The 21,349-nt window shown below is 54.4% G+C and overlaps 1 protein-coding gene across 1 annotated transcript in view; it reads right to left on the bottom strand.

Moving 5' to 3' along the window:
• Window positions 1-5,834: 5,834 nt before the first annotated feature.
• Window positions 5,835-21,349, bottom strand: part of pfdn5 (prefoldin 5) — an 18,975-nt gene continuing 3,460 nt past the window's right edge. Inside the window, exons 2-4 of the mRNA XM_087985771.1 lie at window positions 18,627-18,701; window positions 17,376-17,481; window positions 5,835-10,315 (exon numbers count right to left, since the gene is read on the bottom strand). Of these exons, the coding sequence (XP_087841897.1) occupies window positions 10,236-10,315; window positions 17,376-17,481; window positions 18,627-18,701 (261 nt within the window). The 3' untranslated portion in view covers window positions 5,835-10,235. The remainder of the gene's footprint in view (window positions 10,316-17,375; window positions 17,482-18,626; window positions 18,702-21,349) is intronic.

Here is a 21,349-nt window from a genome sequence, read left to right as displayed (position 1 = left end):
GTCTTACTGTGTCCCTGTCCCTGTGTGTGTGTCCCTGTGTGTGTGTCCCTGTCCCTGTCTCAGTACGTCTGACTGTGTCCCTGTCCCTGTGTGTGTGTCCCTGTGTGTGTGTGTGTGTGTCCCTGTCTGTGTGTGTCCCTGTCCCTGTCTCAGTACGTCTTACTGTGTCCCTGTCCGTGTGTGTGTGTCCCTGTCTCTCTGTGTGTGTCCCTGTCCCTGTCTCAGTACGTCTGACTGTGTCCCTGTCCCTGTGTGTGTGTCCCTGTGTGTGTGTGTGTGTGTCCCTGTGTGTGTGTCCCTGTCCCTGTCTCAGTACGTCTGACTGTGTCCCTGTCCGTGTGTGTGTGTCCCTGTCCCTGTCTCAGTACGTCTTACTGTGTCCCTGTCCGTGTGTGTGTGTCCCTGTCTCTGTGTGTGTGTCCATGTCCCTGTGTGTGTGTGTGTCCCTGTGTGTGTGTCCCTGTCTGTGTGTGTGTGTCCCTGCCTCTGTGTGTGTGTGTCTGTCCCTGTCTGTCTGTGTGTGTGTTTCCCTGTGTGTGTGTGTGTGTCCCTGTCTCTGTGTGTGTCTGTGACCCTGTCCCTGTCTGTGTGTCCCTGTCTGCGTGTGTCCCTGTTCCTGTCTCAGTATGTCTTACTGTGTGTGTGTGTCCCTGTCCCTGTGTGTGTGTCCCTGTTCCTGTCTCAGTATGTCTTACTGTGTCCCTATCCATGTGTGTGTGTCCCTGTCTCTGTACGTCTTACTGTGTCCCTATCCGTGTGTCCCTGTGTGTGTGTCCCTGTCTCTGTGTGTGTGTCCCTGTCCCTGTCTCAGTACGTCTTACTGTGTCCCTGTCTGTGTGTGTGTGTCCCTGTGTGTGTGTGTCCCTGTCCCTGTGTGTGTGTCCCTGTGTGTGTGTGTGTCCCTGTCCCTGTGTGTGTGTCCCTGTGTGTGTGTGTGTCCCTGTCTCTGTGTGTGTGTCCCTGTACGTCTTACTGTGTCCCTGTGTGTGTGTGTCCCTGTCTCTGTGTGTGTCCCTGTCTCAGTACGTCTTACTGTGTCCCTGTCTGTGTGTGTGTGTCCCTGTGTGTGTGTGTCCCTGTCCCTGTGTGTGTGTCCCTGTGTGTGTGTGTCCCTGTCTCTGTGTGTGTCCCTGTCCCTGTCTCAGTACGTCTGACTGTGTCCCTGTCCCTGTGTGTGTGTCCCTGTGTGTGTGTGTCCCTGTCCCTGTGTGTGTGTCCCTGTCCCTGTGTGTGTGTCCCTGTGTGTGTGTGTCCCTGTCCCTGTGTGTGTGTCCCTGTCCCTGTCTCAGTACGTCTTACTGTGTCCCTGTCTCTGTGTGTGTGTCCCTGTGTGTGTGTCCCTGTGTGTGTGTGTGTCCCTGTCCGTGTGTGTGTGTCCCTGTCCCTGTCTCAGTACGTCTTACTGTGTCCCTGTCTCTGTGTGTGTGTCCCTGTGTGTGTGTCCCTGTGTGTGTGTGTGTCCCTGTCCGTGTGTGTGTGTGTGTGTCCCTGTGTGTGTGTGTCCCTGTCCCTGTGTGTGTGTCCCTGTCCCTGTCTCAGTACGTCTTACTGTGTCCCTGTCTGTGTGTGTGTGTCCCTGTCCCTGTCTGTGTGTGTGTGTGTGTCCCTGTCCCTGTCTCAGTACATCTTACTGTGTCCCTGTCTCTCTGTGTGTGTCCCTGTGTGTGTGTCCCTGTGTGTGTGTCCCTGTCCCTGTCTCAGTACATCTTACTGTGTCCCTGTCTGTGTGTGTGTGTCCCTGTGTGTGTGTCCCTGTGTGTGTGTCCCTGTGTGTGTGTCCCTGTCCCTGTCTCAGTACATCTTACTGTGTCCCTGTCTCTGTGTGTGTGTGTGTGTGTCCCTGTGTGTGTGTGTCCCTGTCTCTGTGTGTGTGTCCCTGTCCCTGTCTCAGTACATCTTACTGTGTCCCTGTCTCTGTGTGTGTGTCCCTGTGTGTGTGTGTCCCTGTCTCAGTGTGTGTGTGTGTGTCCCTGTGTGTGTGTCCCTGTGTGTGTCCCTGTCCCTGTGTCTGTGTGTGTCCCTGTGTGTGTGTCCCTGTGTGTGTGTCCCTGTGTGTGTCCCTGTCCCTGTGTGTGTGTCCCTGTGTGTGTGTCCCTGTGTGTGTGTGTGTCTGTGTGTCCCCCTGTCCCTGTCTCAGTGTGTGTGTCCCTCTCTGTCCTTGTGCACGTCTCCACTTCAGTTCACAGAATCCCCGCAGTGTGGAAACTGGCCACTCAGCCCATCCCGTCCATACTGACTCTCCAAAGAGCATCCCATCTCTCCCTGCAACCCTGCGCTTCCTGTGGTCAATCCACCCGAACCCCCACGTGTGGGGGCTGTGGGAGTAAACCAGAGGGAACCCACACAGACACGGGGCGGGGGTGGGGGGGGGAGAATGTACAAACTGCACACAGACAGACAGCTGCCCGAGGGTGGGATCGAACCTGGGTCCCTGGCGCCGTGAGGCAGCAGAGCTGACCCCTGTTTCTCAGTATCCCTTTCTCCGCCTCGGTGTGTAACTGTCTCCGGACGTGTGCCTTTCTTTGAGTGAGACCGTGAGGTGGGGTGTGGGCAGGGTTTTAATTTTCTGTCTTTGTGGGTGACCCAGGGCCAGGAATCGACAAATAAACTTCTCACGTATGTTACAGAGGCAGACCGAGCGGTTAGACGGGAGCTGGAGTGTTGTGGGGTGTCACATAGGGGGAAGAGGGATACGCATCAGAGAGAGAGAGAGAGAGCAAAGAGAGAGAGAGAGAGAGAGACAGCGAGAGAGTGAGAGATAGCGAGAGAGACAGCGAGAGAGAGAGAGACAGCGAGAGTGCGAGATAGCGAGAGAGAGACGAGAGTGCGAGATAGCGAGAGAGAGACAGCGAGAGAGTGAGAGATAGCGAGAGAGAGAGACAGCGAGAGAGAGAGAGACAGCGAGAGTGAGAGATAGTGAGAGAGAGAGAGACAGCGAGAGAGTGAGAGATAGCGAGAGAGAGAGAGAGAGAAAGCGAGAGAGAGAGATAGCGAGAGAGAGACAGCGAGAGAGACAGCGAAAGTGAGAGATAGTGAGAGAGAGACAGCGAGAGAGTGAGAGATAGCGAGAGAGAGACAGCGAGAGGGTGAGAGATAGCGAGAGAGAGAGGGAGTGAGAGATAGCGAGAGAGAGAGCAAAGAGAGAGAGAGAGACAGCGAGAGAGTGAGAGAGACAGCGAGAGAGAGAGAGACAGCGAGAGTGCGAGATAGCGAGAGAGAGACGAGAGTGCGAGATAGCGAGAGAGACAGCGAGATAGAGACAGCGAGAGAGAGAGACAGCGAGAGTGAGAGATAGTGAGAGAGAGAGAGACAGCGAGAGTGAGAGAGAGACAGCGAGAGTGAGAGAGTGAGAGATAGCGAGAGAGAGAGACAGCGAGAGTGAGAGATAGCGAGAGAGAGAGACAGCGAGAGAGAGAGAGACAGCGAGAGAGAGAGAGACAGCGAGAGTGCGAGATAGCGAGAGAGAGAGACGAGAGTGCGAGATAGCGAGAGAGTGAGAGATTGCGGGAGAGAGACAGCGAGAGTGAGAGATAGCGAGAGAGAGACAGCGAGAGAGAGAGACAGCGAGAGAGAGACAGCGAGAGAGTGAGAGATAGCGAGAGTGAGAGAGAGACAGCGAGAGAGTGAGAGATAGCGAGAGAGAGAGACAGCGAGAGTGAGAGATAGTGAGAGAGAGAGAGAGACAGCGAGAGAGTGAGAGATAGCGAGAGAGAGAGATAGCGAGAGAGAGACAGCGAGAGAGACAGCGAAAGTGAGAGATAGTGAGAGAGAGACAGCGAGAGAGTGAGAGATAGCGAGAGAGAGACAGCGAGAGGGTGAGAGATAGCGAGAGAGAGACAGCGAGAGAGTGAGAGATAGCGAGAGAGAGACAGCGAGAGAGTGTGAGATAGCGAGAGAGACAGCGAGAGTGAGAGATAGCGAGAGAGACAGCGAGAGAGAGTGAGAGATAGCGAGAGAGAGAGCGAGAGAGTGTGAGATAGCGAGAGAGAGAGACAGCGAGAGAGTGAGAGATAGGGAGAGAGAGAGACAGCGAGAGTGAGAGACAGCGAGAGAGAGAGACAGCGAGAGTGAGAGATAGCGAGAGAGAGACAGCGAGAGAGTGTGAGATAGCGAGAGAGAGAGACAGCGAGAGAGTGAGAGATAGGGAGAGAGAGAGACAGCGAGAGTGAGAGACAGCGAGAGAGAGAGACAGCGAGAGTGAGAGATAGCGAGAGAGAGACAGCGAGAGAGAGTGAGAGATAGCGAGAGAGAGAGTGAGAGATAGCGAGCGAGTGTGAGATAGCGAGAGAGACAGCGAGTGAGAGATAGTGAGAGAGAGAGAGACAGCGAGAGTGAGAGATAGCGAGAGAGTGAGAGATAGCGAGAGAGACAGCGAGAGAGTGAGACAGCGAGAGAGTGAGACAGCGAGAGAGAGAGACAGCGAGAGTGAGAGATAGCGAGAGAGAGACAGCGAGAGAGAGTGAGAGATAGCGAGAGAGAGAGTGAGAGATAGCGAGAGAGAGACAGCGAGAGAGAGAGACAGCGAGAGAGAGAGACAGCGAGAGAGAGACAGCGAGAGAGTGAGAGATAGCGAGAGTGAGAGAGAGACAGCGAGAGAGTGAGAGATAGCGAGAGAGAGAGACAGCGAGAGTGAGAGATAGTGAGAGAGAGAGAGAGACAGCGAGAGAGTGAGAGATAGCGAGAGAGAGAGATAGCGAGAGAGAGACAGCGAGAGAGACAGCGAAAGTGAGAGATAGTGAGAGAGAGACAGCGAGAGAGTGAGAGATAGCGAGAGAGAGACAGCGAGAGGGTGAGAGATAGCGAGAGAGAGACAGCGAGAGAGTGAGAGATAGCGAGAGAGAGACAGCGAGAGAGTGTGAGATAGCGAGAGAGACAGCGAGAGTGAGAGATAGCGAGAGAGACAGCGAGAGAGAGTGAGAGATAGCGAGAGAGAGAGCGAGAGAGTGTGAGATAGCGAGAGAGAGAGACAGCGAGAGAGTGAGAGATAGGGAGAGAGAGAGACAGCGAGAGTGAGAGACAGCGAGAGAGAGAGACAGCGAGAGTGAGAGATAGCGAGAGAGAGACAGCGAGAGAGTGTGAGATAGCGAGAGAGAGAGACAGCGAGAGAGTGAGAGATAGGGAGAGAGAGAGACAGCGAGAGTGAGAGACAGCGAGAGAGAGAGAGACAGCGAGAGTGAGAGATAGCGAGAGAGAGACAGCGAGAGAGAGTGAGAGATAGCGAGAGAGAGAGTGAGAGATAGCGAGCGAGTGTGAGATAGCGAGAGAGACAGCGAGTGAGAGATAGTGAGAGAGAGAGAGACAGCGAGAGTGAGAGATAGCGAGAGAGTGAGAGATAGCGAGAGAGACAGCGAGAGAGTGAGACAGCGAGAGAGTGAGACAGCGAGAGAGAGAGACAGCGAGAGTGAGAGATAGCGAGAGAGAGACAGCGAGAGAGAGTGAGAGATAGCGAGAGAGAGAGTGAGAGATAGCGAGCGAGTGTGAGATAGCGAGAGAGACAGCGAGTGAGAGATAGTGAGAGAGAGAGACAGCGAGAGTGAGAGATAGCGAGAGAGTGAGAGATAGCGAGAGAGACAGCGAGAGAGAGACAGCGAGAGAGACAGCGAGTGAGAGATAGCGAGAGAGAGACAGCGAGAGAGAGACAGCGAGAGAGACAGCGAGTGAGAGAGTGCAAGAGATAGTGAGTGAGAGAGTGTGGAGACACAGAGTGAGAGAGACAGCGAGCGAGAGAGAGAGAGTGTCAGAGACAGTGAGAGAGACAGAACTGAAGTGACTTACAAGAACTGTTCCAGGTTTGACTAGTTTCAAAACTTCACAGATTTCACAAAAGCCGAAAGAATTGTACAGCGTAATTATAATGGAGCCTGATTCACAATCGAGACAGACTCACGGAAATACACAACAGACGGTAAACACTCACTTAACCAGCAGAAAGATTACACTGACCCTGTGACAGGTTCAAACGTGGTCACATTCCTCACAGTAAACCAAGTTACAGACCGCTATGTGCTCAGAATAATGATATCGCCTGTTACACGCAACGGTAACCAGGTTACACACTGTTACACGCAACGGGAACCAGGTTACACACTGTTACACACACACGGTAACCAGGTTACACACTGTTACACGCAACGGGAACCAGGTTACACACTGTTACATACTCACGGTAACCAGGTTACACACTCACTCTAACCAGGTTACACACTGTTACACGCTCACGGGAACCAGGTTACACACTGTTACACGCAACGGGAACCAGGTTACACACTGTTACATACTCACGGTAACCAGGTTACACACTCACTCTAACCAGGTTACACACTGTTACACGCAACGGGAACCAGGTTACACACTGTTACACGCTGACTCTAACCAGGCTACACACTGTTACACGCAACGGGAACCAGGTTACACACTGTTACACGCAACGGGAACCAGGTTACACACTGTTACACACTCACTCTAACCAGGCTACACACTGTTACAGGCTCACGGTAACCAGGTTACACACTGTTACACGCTCACTCTAACCAGGTTACACGCTGTTACACACTCACTCTAACCAGGTTACACACTGTTACACGCTCATGGTAACCAGGTTACACACTGTTACACACTCACTCTAACCAGGCTACACACTGTTACACGCTCACGGTAACCAGGTTACACACTGTTACACGCTCACTCTAACCAGGTTACACGCTGTTACACACTCACTCGAACCAGGTTACACACTGTTACACGCTCACGGTAACCAGGTTACACACTGTTACACACTCACTCTAACCAGGTTACACACTGTTATACGCTCACGGTAACCAGGTTACACACGGTTACACACTCACTCTAACCAGGTTACACACTGTTACACACTCACGGTAACCAGATTACACACTGTTACACACTCACCTTAACCAGGTTACTCACTGTTACACGCAACGGTAACCAGGTTACACACTGTTACATACTCACGGTAACCAGGTTACACACTCACTCTAACCAGGTTACACACTGTTACACACTCACTCTAACCAGGTTACACACTGTTACATGCTCACAGTAACCAGGTTACACACTGTTACACACTCACTCTAACCAGGTTACACACTGTTACACGCTCACGGTAACCAGGTTACTCACTGTTACACGCAACGGTAACCAGGTTACACACTGTTACATACTCACGGTAACCAGGTTACACACTCACTCTAACCAGGTTACACACTGTTACACGCTCACGGTAACCAGGTTACACACTGTTACACGCAACGGTAACCAGGTTACACACTGTTACATGCACACGGTAACCAGGTTACACACTGTTACACACTCACTCTAACCAGGTTACACACTGTTACACGCAACGGTAACCAGGTTACACACTGATACACGCAACGGTAACCAGGTTACACACTGTTACACGCTCAATCTAACCAGGTTACACACTGTTACACGCTCACGGTAACCAGGTTATACACTGATACACGCAACGGTAACCAGGTTACACTGTTACACGCACATGGTAACCAGGTTACACACTGTTACATGCTCACTCTAACCAGGTTACACACTGTTACACGCTCTCTCTAACCAGGTTACACTGTTACACGCACACGGGAACCAGGTTACACACTGTTACACACTCACTCTAACCAGGTTACACACTGTTACATGCTCACTCTAACCAGGTTACACACTGTTACACGCACACAGTAACCAGGTTACTCACTGTTACACGCTCACGGTAACCAGGTTACACACTGTTACACGCTCACACTAATCAGGTTACACACTGTTACACGCAACGGTAACCAGGTTACACACTGTTACATACTCACGGTAACCAGGTTACACACTCACTCTAACCAGGTTACACACTGTTACACGCAACGGTAACCAGGTTACACATTGTTACACACTCACTCTAACCAGGTTACACACTGTTACATGCTCACGGTAACCAGGTTACACACTGTTACACGCTCACACTAATCAGGTTACACACTATTACACGCACACGGGAACCAGGTTACACACTGTTACACACTCACTCTAACCAGGTTACACACTGTTACACGCTCACGGTAACCAGGTTACACACTGTTACACGCAACGGTAACCAGGTTACACATTGTTACACACTCACTCTAACCAGGTTACACACTGTTACACGTTCACGGTAACCAGGTTACACACTGTTACACGCAACGGTAACCAGGTTACACACTGATACACGCTCACAGTAACCAGGTTACACACTGTTACACGCAACAGTAACCAGGTTACACACTGTTACACGCTCACTCTAACCAGGTTACACACTGTTACACGCTCACGGGAACCAGGTTACACACTGTTACACGCAACAGTAACCAGGTTACACACTGTTACACGCTCACTCTAACCAGGTTACACACTGTTACAGACAACGGTAACCAGGTTACACTGTTACACGCACACGGTAACCAGGTTACACACTGTTACACGATCTCTCTAACCAGGTTACACTGTTACACGCACACGGTAACCAGGTTACACACTGTTACACGATCTCTCTAACCAGGTTACACTGTTACACGCACACGGTAACCAGGTTACACACTGTTACATGCTCACGGTAACCAGGTTACACACTGTTATATACACACGGTAACCAGGTTACACACTGTTACACGCACACCGTAACCAGGTTACTCACTGTTACATGCTCACGGTAACCAGGTTACTCACTGTTACACGCTCACACTAACCAGGTTACACAATGTTACACACTCACTCTAACCAGGTTACACACTGTTACGCGCTCACGGTAACCAGGTTACACACTGTTACACGCAACGGTAACCAGGTTACACACTCACTCTAACCAGGTTACACACTGTTACATGCACACGGTAACCAGGATACACACAGTTACATGCTCACAGTAACCAGTTTACACACTGTTACAAGCAACGGTAACCAGGTTACACACTGATACACACTCACTCTAACCAGGTTACACACTGTTACACGCAACAGTAACCAGGTTACACACTGTTACATGCTCACTCGAACCAGGTTACACACTGTTACACACTCACTCTAACCAGGTTACACACTGTTACACGCTCATGGTAACCAGGTTGCACACTGTTACATGCTCACTCTAACCAGGTTACACACTGTTACACGCAACAGTAACCAGGTTACACACTGTTACATGCTCACTCTAACCAGGTTACACACTGTTACACACTCACTCTAACCAGGTTACACACTGTTACACGCTCATGGTAACCAGGTTGCACACTGTTACATGCTCACTCTAACCAGGTTACACACTGTTACACGCAACGGTAACCAGGTTACACACTGTTACACACTCACGGTAACCAGGTTACATACTTTTACACGCAACGGTAACCAGGTTACACACTGTTACACGCTCAATCTAACCAGGTTACACACTGTTACACGCAACGGTAACCAGGTTACACAGTTACACGCTCAATCTAACCAGGTTACACACTGTTACACGCACATGGTAACCAGGTTACTCACTGTTACATGCTCACTCTAACCAGGTTACACACTGTTACACGCACACGGTAACCAGGTTACACACTGTTCCACACTCACTCTAACCAGGTTACACACTGTTACATGCTCACGGTAACCAGGTTACACACTGTTATATACACACGGTAACCAGGTTACACACTGTTACACGCTCACACTAACCAGGTTACACACTATTACACGCACACGGTAACCAAGTTACACACTGTTACACACTCACGGTAACCAGATTACACACTGTTACACGCACACGGTAACCAGGTTACACACTGTTATACGCAACGGTAACTAGGTTACACACTGTTACACACTCACGGTAACCAGGTTACACACTGTTACACACTCACTCTAACCAGGTTACACACTGTTACACACTCACGGTAACCAGGTTACACACTGTTACATGCTCTCTCTAACCACGTTACACACTGTTACACACTCACGGTAACCAGGTTACACACTGTTACATGCTCTCTCTAACCAGGTTACACACTCTTACACACTCACGGTAACCAGGTTAGAGAGGGACAGGTGCTCGGTGTATGACGAGGTTACACTCTGTTGTAACGAATGCCCATCGGTGCTCCAGTTAATGCTGACCCACAGGGGTTGAGATCAGGCTGGGAATACTGTGTCTGACAGGAGGTCACAGGGCAGTGGGGGACGGAGCACCCTTAGGCCTTGGAGATTCCTGACTGCGAGGTGTTCAGAGCTGCCATGTGCTGGATCCTCTGGTTCAGCATTTCGATTACCGCTGCAGAGAGAACAGACCATCTTCAATCTCCCGCTCCCTCACTCACCCAGGGGCGTCATCCCCACATCACAGGCTCCCTCACAGACAGAGGCACACACGGGCACGGACACACACACAGACATGGGCACGGGCACACACACAGACACGGGCACACACACAGACACGGGCACACACACAGACACGGGCACACACACAGACACGGGCACACAGACACGGGCACGGACACACAGACACGGGCACGGACACACAGACACGGACACACAGACACGGGCACGGACACACAGACACGGACACACAGACACGGGCACGGACACACAGACACGGACACACAGACACGGGCACGGACACACAGACACGGACACACAGACACGGGCACGGACACACAGACACGGGCACGGACACACAGGCATGGACACACAGACACGGACACACAGACACGGACACACAGACACTGGCACGGACACACAGGCATGGACACACAGACACGGACACACAGACACGGACACGGACACACAGACACGGACACGGACACACAGACACGGGCACGGACACACACACGGGCACGGACACACAGACACGGACACACAGACACGGGCACGGACACACAGACACGGACACATAGACACGGGCACGGACACACAGACACGGACACGGACACACAGACACGGACACGGACACACACACGGGCACGGACACACAGACACGGACACACAGACACGGACACACACACGGGCACGGACACACAGACACGGACACACAGACACGGGCACGGACACACAGACACGGACACATAGACACGGGCACGGACACACAGACACGGACACGGACACACAGACACGGACACGGACACACACACGGGCACGGACACACAGACACGGACACACAGACACGGACACACACACGGGCACGGGCACACAGACACGGGCACGGACACACACACGGGCACGGGCACACAGACACGGGCACGGACACACAGACACGGACACACAGACACGGACACACAGACACGGACACACAGACACGGACACACAGACACGGGCACGGACACACAGACACGGACACACGGACACGGACACACAGACACGGGCACGGACACACAGGCATGGACACACAGGCACGGACACACAGACACGGGCACACAGACACGGACACACAGACACGGACACACAGACACGGACACACAGACACGGACACACAGACACGGACACACAGACACGGACACGGACACACAGGCATGGACACACAGACACGGACACACAGACACGGACACACAGACACGGACACACAGGCATGGACACACAGACACGGACACACAGACACGGGCACGGACACACAGACACGGACACACAGACACGGACACACAGACACGGGCACGGACACACAGGCATGGACACACAGACACGGACACACAGACACGGACACACAGACACGGACACACAGACACGGGCACGGACACACAGACACGGACACACAGACACGGACACACAGGCACGGACACACAGACACGGACACACAGACACGGACACACAGACACGGACACACAGACACGGACACACAGACACTGGCACGGACACACAGGCATGGACACACAGGCATGGACACACAGACACGGACACACAGACATGGACACACAGACATGGACACACAGACACGGACACATAGACACGGACACACAGACACTGGCACGGACACACAGGCATGGACACACAGGCATGGACACACAGACACGGACACACAGGCATGGACACACAGACACGGACACATAGACACGGGCACGGACACACAGGCATGGACACACAGACACGGACACATAGACACAGACACGGACACACAGACACGGACACACAGACACGGACACATAGACACGGACACGGACACACAGGCATGGACACACAGACACGGGCACACAGGCATGGACACACAGACACGGACACATAGACACGGGCACGGACACACAGGCATGGACACACAGACACGGACACACAGACACGGACACACAGACACGGACACATAGACACGGACACGGACACACAGGCATGGACACACAGACACGGACACACAGACACGGACACACAGACACGGACACATAGACACGGACACGGACACACAGGCATGGACACACAGACACGGACACACAGACACGGACACATAGACACGGACACACAGGCATGGACACACAGACACGGACACACAGACACGGACACACAGACACGGACACACAGACACGGGCACACAGACACGGACACACAGACACGGACACACAGACACGGACACACAGACACGGACACGGACACACAGGCATGGACACACAGACACGGACACATAGACACGGACACACAGGCATGGACACACAGACACGGACACACAGACACGGGCACACAGACACGGACACACAGGCATGGACACACAGACACGGACACACAGACACGGACACACAGACACGGACACACAGACACGGACACACAGACACGGACACACAGACACGGACACACAGGCATGGACACACAGGCATGGACACACAGACACGGACACACAGACACGGGCACACAGACACGGGCACACAGACACGGACACACAGACACGGACACACAGACACGGGCACACAGACACGGGCACACAGACACGGACACACAGACACGGACACACAGACACGGACACACAGACACGGACACACAGACACGGACACGGACACACAGGCATGGACACACGGACACGGACACACAGACACGGACACACAGACACGGACACACAGACACGGACACACAGACACGGACACACAGACACGGACACACAGACACGGACACACAGACACGGACACACAGACACGGACACACAGACACGGACACGGACACACAGACACGGACACACAGACACGGGCACACAGACACGGACACACAGACACGGACACACAGACACGGGCACGGACACACAGACACGGGCACACAGACACGGACACACAGACACGGGCACGGACACACAGACACGGACACACAGACACGGACACACAGACACGGGCACGGACACACAGACACGGACACACAGACACGGGCACGGACACACAGACACGGGCACAGACACACACACAGACACGGACACACAGACACGGGCACAGACACACACACAGACACGGACACACAGACACGGGCACAGACACACACACAGACACGGACACACAGACACGGACACACAGACACGGACACGGACACACAGACACGGACACACAGACACGGACACACAGACACGGACACACAGACACGGACACACAGACACGGACACACAGACACGGACACACAGACACGGACACACAGACACGGACACACAGACACGGACACGGACACACACACAGACACGGACACACAGACACGGACACACAGACACGGACACACAGACACGGACACACAGACACGGACACACAGACACGGACACACAGACACGGACACACAGACACGGGCACAGACACACACACAGACACGGACACACAGACACGGACACACAGACACGGACACACAGACACGGACACACAGACACGGACACGGACACACACACGGGCACGGACACACAGACACGGGCACGGACACACAGACACGGGCACGGGCACACAGACACGGGCACACACACAGACACGGGCACACACACAGACACGGGCACACAGACACGGGCACGGACACACAGACACGGACACACTGACATGGGCACAGACACGGGCACACGGACACGGGCACACGGACACGGGCACACAGACACGGGCACACAGACACGGGCACACAGACACGGGCACACAGACACGGGCACACAGTCACACACAGACACGGGCACACACACAGACACGGACACACAGACACGGGCACACAGACACGGGCACACAGACACGGGCACACAGACACGGGCACACAGACACGGGCACACAGACACGGGCACACAGACACGGGCACACAGACACGGGCACACACACAGACACGGGCACACACACAGACACGGGCACACACAGACACGGGCACACACAGACACGGGCACACACACAGACACGGGCACACAGACAGGGGCACGGACACACAGACACGGACACACTGACATGGGCACAGACACGGACACACAGACACGGGCACACAGACGGGCACACACACAGACACGGGCACACAGACACGGGCACACACACAGACACGGGCACACACTCGGACACACAGACAGACACGGGCACAGACACGGGCACACAGACACATACACAGACACGGGCACACAGACACGGGCACACAGACACACACACACAGATACGGGCACACACACACAGACATGGGCACACACACAGACACGGGCACAGACACGGGCACACACACAGCCACGGACACACAGACATGGGCACAGACAGGGGCTTACAGACACACACAGACACGGGCACACAGACAGACACGGGCACACAGACAGACACACACGGGCACACAGACACACACAGACACGCACGGGCACACACACAGACACGGGCACACAGACACGGTAACACAGACAGACACGGGCACACAGACACACACACAGACACGGGCACACACACAGACACGGACACACACACAGACACGGACACACACACAGACACGGACACACACACACAGACACAGACACGGGAACACAGACAGACACGGACACAGACACACACACACACCGACACGGACACACACACAGACACGGGCGCACACACACAGACACAGACACACACACACCGACACGGACACACACACAGACACGGGCGCACACACACAGACACAGACACACACACAGACACGGGCACACACACAGACACGGGCACACAGACACGGGCACGGACACACAGACACGGACACACTGACATGGGCACAGACACGGGCACACAGACACGGGCACACAGACACGGGCACACAGACGGGCACACACAGACACGGGCACACACACAGACACGGGCACACAGACACGGGCACACACACAGACACGGGCACACACTCGGACACACAGACAGACACGGGCACAGACACGGGCACACAGACACATACACAGACACGGGCACACAGACACGGGCACACAGACACACACACACAGATACGGGCACACACACACAGACATGGGCACACACACAGACACGGGCACACAGACACGGGCACACACACAGACACGGACACACAGACATGGGCACAGACAGGGGCTTACAGACACACACAGACACGGGCACACAGACAGACACGGGCACACAGACGGGCACACACGGGCACACAGACACACACAGACACGCACGGGCACACACACAGACACGGGCACACAGACACGGTAACACAGACAGACACGGGCACACAGACACACACACAGACACGGGCACACACACAGACACGGACACACACACAGACACGGACACACACACAGACACGGACACACACACAGACACGGACACACACACAGACACGGACACACACACACAGACACAGACACGGGAACACAGACAGACACGGACACAGACACACACACACCGACACGGACACACACACAGACACGGACACACACACACAGACAGACACGGACACAGACAGACACGGACACAGACAGACACGGACACAGACACACACACACACCGACACGGACACACACACAGACACGGGCGCACACACACAGACACGGACACACACACACCGACACGGACACACACACAGACACGGGCGCACACACACAGACACAGACACACACACAGACACGGACACACACACACAGACACAGACACGGGAACACAGACAGACACGGACACAGACACACACACCGACACGGACACACACACAGACACGGGCGCACACACACAGACACACACACAGACACGGACACACACACACAGACACAGACACGGGAACACAGACAGACACGGACACAGACACACACACACCGACACGGACACACACAGACACGGGGACACAGACACGGGGACACAGACACGGGGACACAGACACGGGGACACAGACACGGGGACACAGACACGGGGACACAGACACGGACACACGGACACGGACACACGGACACGGGCACGGGCACACGGGCACACAGACACGGGCACACACACAGACACGGGCACACGGGCACACAGACACGGGCACACACACAGACACGGGCACACACACAGACACGGGCACACACAGACACACACACACAGACATGGGAACACAGACAGACATGGGCACAGACACACACACACAGATAGACACGGACAGAAACGCAGACACACAGACACAAACAGAGACACAGGCACACACACACAGACACACACACAGACAGACACGAATAGAGACACACACAGAGACACAGGCACACACAGACACGGACACAGAGAGAGATACACACAGACATAGACACGGGGACACACAGAGACAGAGACACATACAGAGATGCACACATGGACACACAGAGACACATACACTGACAGATGGACACACACACAGATAGAGACACACACATGGACACACAGAGAGACAGACACACACGGACACACAGAGACAGAGACACACAGAGAGACAGAGACACACATGGACACACAGAGAGACAGAGGAAGTGAGGACTGCAGATGCTGGAGATCAGAGCTGAAAATGTGTTGCTGGAAAAGCGCAGCAGGTCAGGCAGCATCCAAGGAACAGGAGAATCGACGTTTCGGGCATAAGCCCTTCTTCAGGAATCATTCCTGAAAACATTCCTGAAAACAACACAGAGACACACACACATGGACACACACAGAACAGATAAAGACCGTAATATCGAAACAGATAGAGACACATACATGGAAACACAGACACATGGACACACATGTAAAAGACACACAAACACTGACACAGAGAGAAATACACACAGAGACAGAAACACAGAGACACACAGAGACAAACACACACGGATACGCTGACACACAGGCACACAGAGACACACAGAGACAAACACATGGGCAGAGAGACACACACAGCTCCCCTTTCCCCTATCACCCTCTCCTCCGCTCCCTTGTTACTCATCTCCTGTGCCCACCACCCCATTCCTGCTCTCCCCCCAGTCCCTGGGCGCCCCCTCTGCCCCTCACCCTGCTTCATGGTGTATTTCTCCTGGAGGGCGGGCTGCACCTTCTCAATTTGTTTGGTCAGGAATTCCACTTTCCGCGTGAAGAAATCCCGAGCTTCACTGACGTCCTGAGGGGTGGGGGGAGACAGAGAGAGAGAGAGACTGAGATCAGCTCAGGAAACAGGCTCAAACATCACTGACCCTCCCTCAGCACCCGCTCCCTCAGCACTGACCCTCCCACAGCACCCGCTCCCTCAGCACTGACCCTCCCACAGCACCCACTCCCTCAGCACTGACCCTCCCACAGCACCCACTCCCTCAGCACTGACCCTCCCACAGCACCCACTCCCTCAGCACTGACCCTCCCACAGCACTGACCCTCCCACAGCACTGACCCTCCCACAGCACCCACTCCCTCAGCACTGACCCTCCCACAGCACTGACCCTCCCTCAGCACTGACCCTCCCACAGCACTGACCCTCCCTCAGCACCGACCCTCCCACAGCACCCACTCCCTCAGCACTGACCCTCCCACAGCACTGACCCTCCCACAGCACTGACCCTCCCACAGCACCCACTCCCTCAGCACTGACCCTCCCACAGCACTGACCCTCCCTCAGCACTGACCCTCCCACAGCACTGACCCTCCCTCAGCACCGACCCTCCCACAGCACCCACTCCCTCAGCACCGACCCTCCCACAGCACCCACTCCCTCAGCACTGACCCTCCCTCAGCACCTACTCCCCCAGCACTGACCCTCCCACAGCACCCACTCCCTCAGCACTGACCCTCCCTCAGCACCCACTCCCCCAGCACTGACCCTCCCTCAGCGCCCACTCCCTCAGCACTGACCCTCCCTCAGCACTGACCCTCCCACAGCGCTGACCCTCCCACAGCGCTGACCCTCCCTCAGCACTGACCCTCCCACAGCACCCGCTCCCTCAGCACTGACCCTCCCACAGCACCCACTCCCTCAGCACTGACCCTCCCACAGCACTGACCCTCCCTCAGCACTGACCCTCCCTCAGCACTGACCCTCCCTCAGCACCCGCTCCCTCAGCACTGACCCTCCCTCAGCACTGACCCTCCCTCAGCACTGACCCTCCCACAGCACTGACCCTCCCACAGCACCCACTCCCTCAGCATTGACCCTCCCACAGCACCCGCTCCCTCAGCACTGACCCTCCCGCAGCACCCACTCCCGCAGCACCCACTCCCTCAGCACTGACCCTCCCACAGCACTGACCCTCCCGCAGCACCCACTCCCCTAACCTTTTCCACGTAGTACCCAGTTCCGACATCCACGAGGACATGTTGAACGTCGTCTAGTTTCCCAGGCACGTACATCTGGGCAGAGGCAGTAGTCAGGAAAATCGTACACCGTGATTTACCAGTGCTCCCCTACACCGTGATTTACCACAGTGATCCCCTACACCGTGATTTACCACAGTGATCCCCCTACACCGTGATTTACCACAGTGATCCCCCTACACCGTGATTTACCACAGTGATCCCCCTACACCGTGATTTACCAGTGATCCCCCTACAGCGTGATTTACCACAGTGATCCCCCTACACCGTGATTTACCACAGTGATCCCCCTACACCGTGATTTACCACAGTGACCCCCTACACCGTGATTTACCACAGTGATCCCCTACACCGTGATTTACCACAGTGACCCCCTACACCGTGATTTACCACAGTGATCCCCCTACACCGTGATTTACCACAGTGACCCCCTACACCGTGATTTACCACAGTGACCCCCTACACCGTGATTTACCACAGTGATCCCCCTACACCGTGATTTACCACAGTGACCCCCTACACCGTGATTTACCACAGTGATCCCCCTACACCGTGATTTACCACAGTGATCCCCCTACACCGTGATTTACCACAGTGATCCCCCTACACCGTGATTTACCACAGTGATCCCCCTACACCGTGATTTACCACAGTGATCCCCTACACCGTGATTTACCACAGTGATCCCCCTACACCGTGATTTACCACAGTGATCCCCCTACACCGTGATTTACCACAGTGATCCCCCTACACCGTGATTTACCAGTGATCCCCCTACAGCGTGATTTACCACAGTGATCCCCCTACACCGTGATTTACCACAGTGATCCCCCTACACCGTGATTTACCACAGTGACCCCCTACACCGTGATTTACCACAGTGATCCCCTACACCGTGATTTACCACAGTGACCCCCTACACCGTGATTTACCACAGTGATCCCCCTACACCGTGATTTACCACAGTGACCCCCTACACCGTGATTTACCACAGTGACCCCCTACACCGTGATTTACCACAGTGATCCCCCTACACCGTGATTTACCACAGTGACCCCCTACACCGTGATTTACCACAGTGATCCCCCTACACCGTGATTTACCACAGTGACCCCCTACACCGTGATTTACCACAGTGACCCCCTACACCGTGATTTACCACAGTGATCCCCCTACACCGTGATTTACCACAGTGACCCCCTACACCGTGATTTACCACAGTGATCCCCTACACCGTGATTTACCACAGTGATCCCCCTACACCGTGATTTACCACAGTGACCCCCCTACACCGTGATTTACCACAGTGACCCCCCTACACCGTGATTTACCACAGTGATCCCCCTACACCGTGATTTACCACAGTGATCCCCCTACACCGTGATTTACCACAGTGACCCCCCTACACCGTGATTTACCACAGTGATCCCCTACACCGTGATTTACCACAGTGATCCCCTACACCGTGATTTACCACAGTGATCCCCCTACACCGTGATTTACCACAGTGATCCCCCTACACCGTGATTTACCACAGTGATCCCCCTACACCGTGATTTACCACAGTGACCCCCCTACACCGTGATTTACCACAGTGACCCCCTACACCGTGATTTACCAGTGCTCCCCTACACCGTGATTTACCACAGTGATCCCCTACACCGTGATTTACCACAGTGATCCCCCTACACCGTGATTTACCACAGTGATCCCCTACACCGTGATTTACCACAGTGATCCCCTACACCGTGATTTACCACAGTGATCCCCTACACCGTGATTTACCACAGTGATCCCCCTACACCGTGATTTACCACAGTGATCCCCCTACACCGTGATTTACCACAGTGATCCCCCTACACCGTGATTTACCACAGTGATCCCCTACACCGTGATTTACCACAGTGATCCCCCTACACCGTGATTTACCACAGTGATCCCCTACACCGTGATTTACCACAGTGATCCCCCTACACCGTGATTTACCACAGTGATCCCCCTACACCGTGATTTACCACAGTGATCCCCCTACACCGTGATTTACCACAGTGATCCCCCTACACCGTGATTTACCACAGTGATCCCCTACACCGTGATTTACCACAGTGATCCCCCTACACCGTGATTTACCACAGTGACCCCCCTACACCGTGATTTACCACAGTGACCCCCCTACACCGTGATTTACCACAGTGATCCCCCTACACCGTGATTTACCACAGTGATCCCCCTACACCGTGATTTACCACAGTGATCCCCCTACACCGTGATTTACCACAGTGATCCCCCTACACCGTGATTTACCACAGTGATCCCCCTACACCGTGATTTACCACAGTGATCCCCTACACCGTGATTTACCACAGTGATCCCCCTACACCGTGATTTACCACAGTGATCCCCCTACACCGTGATTTACCACAGTGATCCCCCTACACCGTGATTTACCACAGTGATCCCCCTACACCGTGATTTACCACAGTGATCCCCCTACACCGTGATTTACCACAGTGATCCCCCTACACCGTGATTTACCACAGTGATCCCCCTACACCGTGATTTACCACAGTGACCCCCTACACCGTGATTTACCACAGTGATCCCCCTACACCGTGATTTACCACAGTGATCCCCCTACACCGTGATTTACCACAGTGATCCCCCTACACCGTGATTTACCACAG

The sequence above is a fragment of the Chiloscyllium plagiosum genome, unplaced genomic scaffold (assembly GCF_037043375.1).
Source record: "Chiloscyllium plagiosum isolate Xiang-an unplaced genomic scaffold, Cpla_swu_hap1 HiC_scaffold_236, whole genome shotgun sequence".
NCBI lineage: Eukaryota > Metazoa > Chordata > Chondrichthyes > Orectolobiformes > Hemiscylliidae > Chiloscyllium > Chiloscyllium plagiosum.
This window is presented reverse-complemented; position numbering and strand designations above follow the sequence as displayed.